The 8613-nt window shown below is 47.3% G+C and overlaps 1 protein-coding gene across 1 annotated transcript in view; it reads right to left on the bottom strand.

The window, feature by feature from the left end:
• The window catches only part of ptprma (protein tyrosine phosphatase receptor type Ma), a gene marked incomplete at its 3' end in the record, with an annotated part of 58097 nt that extends 55623 nt beyond the window's left edge, over window positions 1-2474 (bottom strand). The window contains exon 1 of the mRNA XM_078245185.1: window positions 2136-2474. Within this exon, the coding sequence (XP_078101311.1) occupies window positions 2136-2208 (73 nt within the window). The remainder of the gene's footprint in view (window positions 1-2135) is intronic.
• Between the last annotated feature and the right edge of the window lie 6139 nt (window positions 2475-8613).

Genomic DNA, 8613 nt, shown 5'->3' with positions numbered 1-8613 from the left:
GAACACAAGCATGTCGTCCGCCGTTGTTGTTGTGAGACGTGGTCGCGGGGTAAGAGGTCGAGGGCTGGGGCGATGACATCATCGATATGCAAGTCGCTGGGGGGCGTTTTTGACTTTTTTCACCCTGGGACCAGGTTTCAAAAAAGTCTTCAGGCAGTTTAGAGGATTCGTTTGGACGATCGGCCAAAACGTGTTTACACCAAAAAGCGTTTCCATGGGGACCCTAAAACCACTTTTGAACGTCCACATGTTCCACCAAAACCAGTTCCTTCCTGAGACTATTTAGCAGAGGCACCGTGGCTCCGTCCGGAGCTTAGCCCCGCCCACCATGATTGTGATTGGTTTAAAGAAATGCTAATCAACCAGAGCAGGTTTTGCTCCCATCCAGGAATGCTGTGAGGACTAGACAGACCCTCCTCTGCAGCACTGTGGAGGAAGGTCTGGACATGAGAGACTAACAACAATATAACATCCATCAGAGAGAAATATAAAAGAGGGAAAGGAAAACGCGCACACACAACGCGCACACACAACGCACACACACACACACACACACAGGGACATACACACACACACACACACACACATACATGCACGCACATAGACACACACGCATGCACGCACAGAGACACACACACACAACGCGCACACACACACACACACACACATATACACATACACACACATGCATGCACACACACACACATACACATACACACACACACACACACACACACAGGGACACACACACACACACACAGACACACACACACACACACACACACACACACACTACAGTCAGTATAACAGACAGTAGTGTCAGTAGAGACGGAGCAGATTTGATTTCATCATGTAAATCACAGTATTGAACTCCATTAGGATTCTGACCGTTTCGTCCTTATGAACCATTATGGATCTTTATTGATCATCAGAAAGCGCAGCAGCTTCCAGACCCAGTAGAGTGGGATTCTGTTCTACTCTACGGATGAAATCTGCCCGTATGAAGCAGCTGCAGCTACATGAACATGACATCTCCGACTGGAGACGGAAACCAGAACCGTCTGATCCATAACGATGGTTTTCATAAAAACGGTCAGAATTGTAATGGACTTCAACACACGGATTTACATGATGAGATACAGTCATCGATTGTTGTTCATGCATCTCTACTCACTCTACTAACTCTGTTCTACCGGGTTCTACCGGGTTCTAATGTGGTTCTGTTGGGTACAACTACAAACTGAAACTGGACTCAGGTTTCTGGACCAGCAGCTGAATGTAGAAGATATGTCAGAACTGCTGCTGCTAGGATTTATTCACAGTATTTGTGGCAGTATTTAAAGTATTTCTTGCACGTATTTGCGGTGCGGAGTAGCCTATTTCTCGGCACTATTTGCAGCTATACTTGGAGTACTTATTGGCAGTGTTTCTTGGCAATAATTGCCGTATATCTCGGCAATATTTATGGCGTATTTACGGTATTTCTTTGCAGTATTTGCGGCTGTATTTGCGGTATTTCTTTGCAGTATTTGCGGCTGTATTAGCGGTATTTCTTTGCAGTATTTGCAGCTGTATTTGCGGTATTTCTTTGCAGTATTCTTGACGCAGCTTTAAAAGTTTTCTGCGCTGAGATCAGCTGAAAAAGTGACAGAACAGAACAGCAAGGAGCGGAGAGAGGAGCGGAGAGGGAAGCGGAGAGGGGAGCGGAGAAGGGAGCGGAGAGAGGAGCGGAGAGGGGAGCGGAGAGATGGAAGCGGAGAGGGGGAAGCGGAGAGGGAGCGGAGAGGGAAACGGAGAGGGGAGCGGAGAGAGGAGCGGAGAGAGGAAGCGGAGAGAGGAGCGGAGAGATGGAAGCGGAGAGAGGGAAGCGGAGAGGGAAGCGGAGAGGGAAGCGGAGAGGGGGAAGCGGAAAGGGGAGCGGAGAGGGAAGCGGAGAGGGGAGCTGAGAGAGGGAGGAGAGAGGAGCGGAAAGGGAAGCGGAGAGGGGAGCGGAGAGAGGAGCGGAGAGAGGGAGGAGATTTTCCAGCTGGAAACTTGGATGCCGACACAGAAACAACTCCCATGCCCCCCCCCCCCCCCCCTGTGTGCCCCCCCCGGTGTCCCACGGTGTCCCCCGGTGTCCCCCGGTGTCTTACCTTTGAAGGTGTCCGTCCGCGCGCCCGTTAGTCCCAGAGAAAGCAGCGCGAGGAAAGTTGCTGTCCGCTCCATGTTGAGACCCTCCGGAGCGAGGAGGGAAAACTTCTTCTGCTCCTTCTTCTCTTTCTGCTGCTGTTTCCTGTCTGTCGCTCTCTCACTCAGACAGACAGGCAGGCAGGCAGGCAGGCAGACAGGTTAGAGACACAGACAGACAGGCTGACAGACAGACAGGCTGACAGAGAGAAAGACAGCTGACGGATTCAGGCTCTCCCGTTTCTCCCGTTTCTTTTTCCTCTCCTTGTTTCTCTCAGACCGGAGAGAGACTGACTCCGTTTACAGAGCTGCCACTGACGTCACAGGGGGCGCGAGACGTTAGGGGGGCACGAGAGAGAGAGAGAGAGAGAGAGAGAGAGAGAGAGAGAGAGAGAGAGAGAGAGAGAGAGAGAGAGAGAGAGAGAGAGAGAGAGACACAGAGAGAGAGAGACAGAGAGAGAGAGAGACAGAGAGAGACACAGAGAGAGAGAGAGAGAGAGAGAGAGACAGAGAGAGAGAGAGAGCAGAGAGAGACAGAGAGAAGAGAGAGACAGAGAGAGAGAGAGAGAGAGACAGAGAGAGAGAGAGAGACAGAGAGAGACAGAGAGAGAGAGAGAGAGAGAGAGAGAGAGAGAGACAGAGAGAGAGAGCAGAGAGAGAGAGAGAGACAGAGAGAGAGAGAGAGAGAGAGACAGAGAGAGAGAGAGAGAGAGAGAGAGAGAGACAGAGAGACAGAGAGAGAGAGAGAGAGAGAGAGAGAGAGACAGAGAGAGAGAGAGAGAGAGAGACAGAGAGAGAGCAGAGAGACAGAGAGAGAGAGAGACAGAGAGAGAGAGAGAGAGACAGAGAGAGAGAGAGAGAGAGAGAGAGAGAGAGAGAGAGACAGAGAGAGAGACAGAGAGAGAGAGAGAGAGAGAGAGAGAGACAGAGAGAGAGAGAGAGAGAGAGAGAGAGAGAGACAGAGAGAGAGAGAGAGAGAGAGAGAGAGAGAGAGAGAGACAGAGAGAGAGAGAGAGAGACAGAGAGAGAGAGAGCAGAGAGAGAGAGAGACAGAGAGAGAGAGAGAGAGACAGAGAGAGAGAGAGAGACAGAGAGAGAGAGAGAGAGACAGAGAGAGAGAGACAGAGAGAGAGAGAGAGACAGAGAGAGAGAGAGAGAGAGAGACAGAGAGAGAGACAGAGAGAGAGAGACAGAGAGAGAGAGAGAGAGAGAGAGACAGAGAGAGAGAGAGAGAGAGAGACAGAGAGAGAGACAGAGAGAGAGAGAGAGAGAGAGAGAGAGAGAGAGAGAGACAGAGAGAGAGACAGAGAGAGAGAGAGAGAGAGACAGAGAGAGAGAGAGAGACGAGAGAGAGACAGAGAGAGAGAGACAGAGAGAGAGAGAGACAGAGAGAGAGAGAGAGAGAGAGAGAGACAGAGAGAGAGAGAAGACAGAGAGAGAGAGAGAGAGAGAGAGAGAGAGAGAGAGAGAGAGAGAGAGAGAGAGAGAGAGAGACAGAGAGAGAGAGACAGAGAGAGAGAGAGACAGAGAGAGAGAGAGACAGAGAGAGAGAGAGAGAGAGACAGAGAGAGACAGAGAGAGAGAGAGACAGAGAGAGAGAGAGACAGAGAGAGAGAGAGACAGAGAGAGAGAGAGAGAGAGAGAGAGAGAGAGAGAGAGAGAGAGAGAGAGAGAGAGAGACAGAGAGAGAGAGAGAGAGAGAGAGAGAGACAGAGAGAGAGAGAGAGACAGAGAGAGAGAGACAGAGAGAGAGAGAGAGAGAGACAGATGTTTGTGTTTTATATTTATTTATTATATCATTTTTTATTTTTATTTTGAATTTCGTTTGTTTTTAATTTTTTTTCTTTAATAATAAAAATCTTTAAAATATATTTTTTAATTTATATTCATTTTTATATTTAACATTTTTTGTATTTTTTAACTAATTCTATTTTATTTTTCTTTATTTCTATTTATTTGCAAATTATAAATCTATTTTATTTACTAATTCTTTCTATTTTAACATTTTATTTTATTGTGTTAATAACAGGAAGTGTCTGCTGGTTTTCAGAATAAAATCAGGTTCTATTTAAAGTTACAGTTTGAGCATTCAAGGCTCGATGCTGCCACCTGCTGGTCACCTTTACACATTTAAAAACACTTTTTGAAGCTTCAAAAGTTCTGTTGCTGCTGCTGACAGACTCAGATTATTATTCTCACAGTCTGACAACATTATGGGATGGATCCCTACAGAGATAGACCTTTTAGTTAAAGAGGAAGATCCTTTTAGTTTAACATGAAACAGCCCCGAAATCACCATCACCAAACCCACCAGACTCCATGTAAATAATCAGGACTTTTATCATCGTAAAACACACTTCATTCAAAGTGGACAGAAACTAAATAAAATTATCAAAAGCCGTCTTGGTTCATCTTTCCACTGTTCCAACAATCACCACTCTGGTTTGGTTGAAATAAACCCTTAATTCACCCATTTACATGTGGAGATATGCTGGCTCTATACACGCTAAAAGTCCTGATTATTTACATGGAGTCTGGTGGAGATATGCTGGCTCTATACACGCTAAAAGTGCTGATTATTTACATGGAGTCTGGTGGAAATATGCTGGCTCTAAACACGCTAAAAGTCCTGATTATTTACATGGAGTCTGGTGGAGATATGCTGGCTCTATACACGCTAAAAGTCTGATTATTTACATGGAGTCTGGTGGGTTTGGTGAGAACGCTCTCTGAGCGGTTTCTAGCTAAACAAAAGAGTTTTTACTCTTCAACAAAAAGCTGGATTGGACACGACATGATGCTTTCTCTTCTACATTCAGAAAGTCCCATTGACAAAAATACAGTTTTGTTCACACAGCAGCCTTGAGATAGAATACATCTAGTTTAAAGTAATACTCACGTATTGACCCCGGGAGTGTTACATATATATGTTCATATTGTGTGTATAAGTACTCATTAATCTTTCTAACTCCGCGGGGAGAACAGACATGATGAATCATGTCATCTGCGCTCCTGTCTGTCTGTCTGTCTGTCTGTCTCTCTCTCTCTAACCTGTCTGTCTTTCTCTGTCTGACTGTCTGTCTGTCTGTCTCTAACCTGTCTGTCTGTCTGTCTCTCTCTCTAACCTGTCTGTCTGTCTCTCTCTCTAACCTGTCTGTCTTTCTCTGTCTGACTGTCTGTCTGTCTGTCTCTAACCTGTCTGTCTGACTGACTGTCTCTCTCTCTAACCTGTCTGTCTGACTGACTGTCTCTCTCTCTAACCTGTCTGTCTGTCTGTCTCTCTCTAACCTCTCTGTCTGTCTGTCTCTAACCTGTCTGTCTGACTGACTGTCTCTCTCAACCTGGAGACATTTGGTCTGGCGACAGAAAAAGATGAATTAATTTAATAAATATGAAAAGCTTGATTCATGTGTATTTGTGTATAAATGTTTGTTTGTGTTTCTTATTAATAAATAAAACAGAAACTCTTCACACAGAGAGGAAATAATTAATTCACCCTTTGCAAACACGTGACCACGTAACCACAGCCACGGCCACGGCCACGTGACCACGTGACCACGTGACCACAGCCACGACTCACGGCGCGCGCGACCACGCAACCACGGCCACGCCACGGCCACGCGACCACGTGACCACGTGACCACAGCCACGGCACGCGCCACGGCCACGTGACCCACGTGACCACGTAACCACAGCCACGGCCACGGCCACGTGACCACGTGACCACGTAAACACAGCCACGGCCACGGCCACGGCCACGTCACCACGTGACCACGGCCACGTGACCACGGCCACGTGACAGCGCCATGACGGACGGCGGAAGCACAGACTAAACAGTAGTAGACGAGCGGAAAGTTTCATAGTTTCAATCTGTTTGAAATACATAACACTAAATAAACTGTATTCATGGCTTCTTCTATTGAACAAGTTGTCATGCCGTTATTGGTCGAGGTACGGCATCTGGTGGGTACCCCCATATACTGGTGCTGATGTGTACCACTATGTGGTATACAGGGTACCCCCATATACTGGTGGTGATCTGTACCACTATGTAGTAAGCGAGGGTACCCCCATATACTGGAAATGCTGGTCTGTACCACTATGTGGTAAACGGGGTACCCCCATATACTGGTGCTGGTCTGTACCACTATGTGGTATACAGGGTACCCCCATATACTGGTGGTGATCTCAAAGCTTTTAAAAGTCTGGATGCTTCCCAGTTCTTTGTAGCTGGCTGGGTTGCAGGTACGCGATGCTACGCTAACGGCGGGGGGAGGTACCTCATAATGCTAAAGATAAGACATCAATCTAGGGTTTATTTTGTATTAACATCTATTCTTTACTTAAGTAAAGAATAGATGTTGCTTGAGTTGGTGAAATGCTTGTGTTGGTGAGGATTACGCTGCAGATTGTGAATGTGAGAACACAAACACGAACGACAACGTACGAGTTTAGCTTGCCGTCCATCTACAGCATATATATATATATATAGCTCTATCCGGCGTCCGTCATGGTGTTCAGAATTACGCGAGTGGAGCGTGACATCACGTGCAAAGGGTGAATAGCCCCCTGCTGGACGGACTCTGTGCAGTCCCCCTGCTGGAGCGGGACTCTGTGCTGCCCCCTGCTGGACGGACTCTGTGCTGCCCTCCCCTGCTGGACGGACTCTGTGAGCCCCCTGCTGGATGGACTCTGTGCTAGCCCCCTGCTGGACAGAGTCAGCAACTACACACAGCTGATTATAATACATTTTATTAACGGGTCACATTCATGTAAAACAGATGAAGCTCAGTCAATAAATCAACAAATAAAATAACTTCAACAGGAGATATAGAGGTAAATATATATATATATGAGAGATAGTAGAGAGAGACTGAGATAAATCTCCCAACCTTCATGTCTTTTCAGGTCAACTATCAAACTACACGGCCTGACAGTTTGTCTCTTTCCTGCTTCAACGTGACGTCGCCCACCCCCCTCAGAGAAGCTACTGAAAGCCAGAAAAAATATCCAAAAGTGCCAGAAAGCTGAAAACATTTGATAAGCCCCGTCCCCAGGTGTTAATAAGCCCTCGCCCCCTGCCCTCAGGTAGCTGAACAGGCTGTCTGAGCCCACCCCCTTCCAGCGCCTCCCTGATGGGTTTCTGCAGCGGGTTGTGGACTAGGTGCAACCCTTTATCCAGCGGATGGACTGGCAAGTCTCTGGAGATGGGACAGACGGAACAACTCCTGGAACAGAGGGGAAGATATACAACGTTACACACTTCCTGTCTCCTAAACACAGGGAGGGGAAGATTAATAACGGGACACACTTCCTGTCTGAACACAAGGGACGGAAGATAAATAATGAGACACACTTCCTGTCTCCTAAACACAGGAGGGGAAGATGACTAACGGGACACACTTCCTGTCTCTAAACACAGGGAGGGAAGATAATTAACGTGACACACACCTGAGGGCGTCCTTGATGTCGTTAAAGTCCAGATTCAGCAGCTCCAACCTGCAGAGATCAGATCAGCTGTTTAGTGTCGGCCAGGTGTGTGAGCTCAGAGACTTGAGACGTGACTTGGACTCGAGCTCAGTTCGTCAATCAGCTTTTTCATTTTTTGGGCGACAACACAGATTAGCGCCGCCTGCTGTTATGGAGGCGTATACGTCTCGTCTCTTCGGTGTTCTGAGGAACTTTTGGACCAACTCCGGGGAGACTGATCAGTCCCACTGGCTTTACTGCTGACGGTCGGCGTCTGGTCGGTGTGTCTGGGCCTTTAAACACTCCTGAGGAACAGGCAGGGTGAAAGTATTTTGTTTTCCCCAAGGACATTTTACCTGGTGAGGCAGGTGAGAGACTGTTACCTGGTGAGGCAGGTGAGAGGCTGTTACCTGGTGAGGTAGCAGAGAGGCTGTTACCTGGTGAGGTGGCAGAGGGACTGGTGCTGATCTGTACCACTATGTGGTAAACAGGGGTACCCCCATATACTGGTGCTGATGTGTACCACTATGTGGTATACAGGGTACCCCCATATACTGGTGGTGATCTCAAAGCTTTTAAAAGTCTGGATGCTTCCCAGTTCTTTGTAGCTGGCTGGGTTGCAGGTACGCGATGCTACGCTAACGGCGGGGGGAGGTACCTCATAATGCTAAAGATAAGACATCAATCTAGGGTTTATTTTGTATTAACATCTATTCTTTACTTAAGTAAAGAATAGATGTTGCTTGAGTTGGTGAAATGCTTGTGTTGGTGAGGATTACGCTGCAGATTGTGAATGTGAGAACACAAACACGAACGACAACGTACGAGTTTAGCTTGCCGTCCATCCACAGCATATATATATATATATGTATATATATATATATATATATGCATATATATATATATATATATAAACTATTCCGGCGTCCGTCATGGTGTTCAGAATTCGCGCGAGTGGAGCGTGACATCACATGC

The sequence above is a fragment of the Sander vitreus genome, unplaced genomic scaffold (assembly GCF_031162955.1).
Source record: "Sander vitreus isolate 19-12246 unplaced genomic scaffold, sanVit1 ctg402_0, whole genome shotgun sequence".
NCBI classification, from domain to species: domain Eukaryota; kingdom Metazoa; phylum Chordata; class Actinopteri; order Perciformes; family Percidae; genus Sander; species Sander vitreus.
Note: the sequence above shows the minus strand (reverse complement) of the source record. Positions and strands in the feature narration are given on the sequence as shown.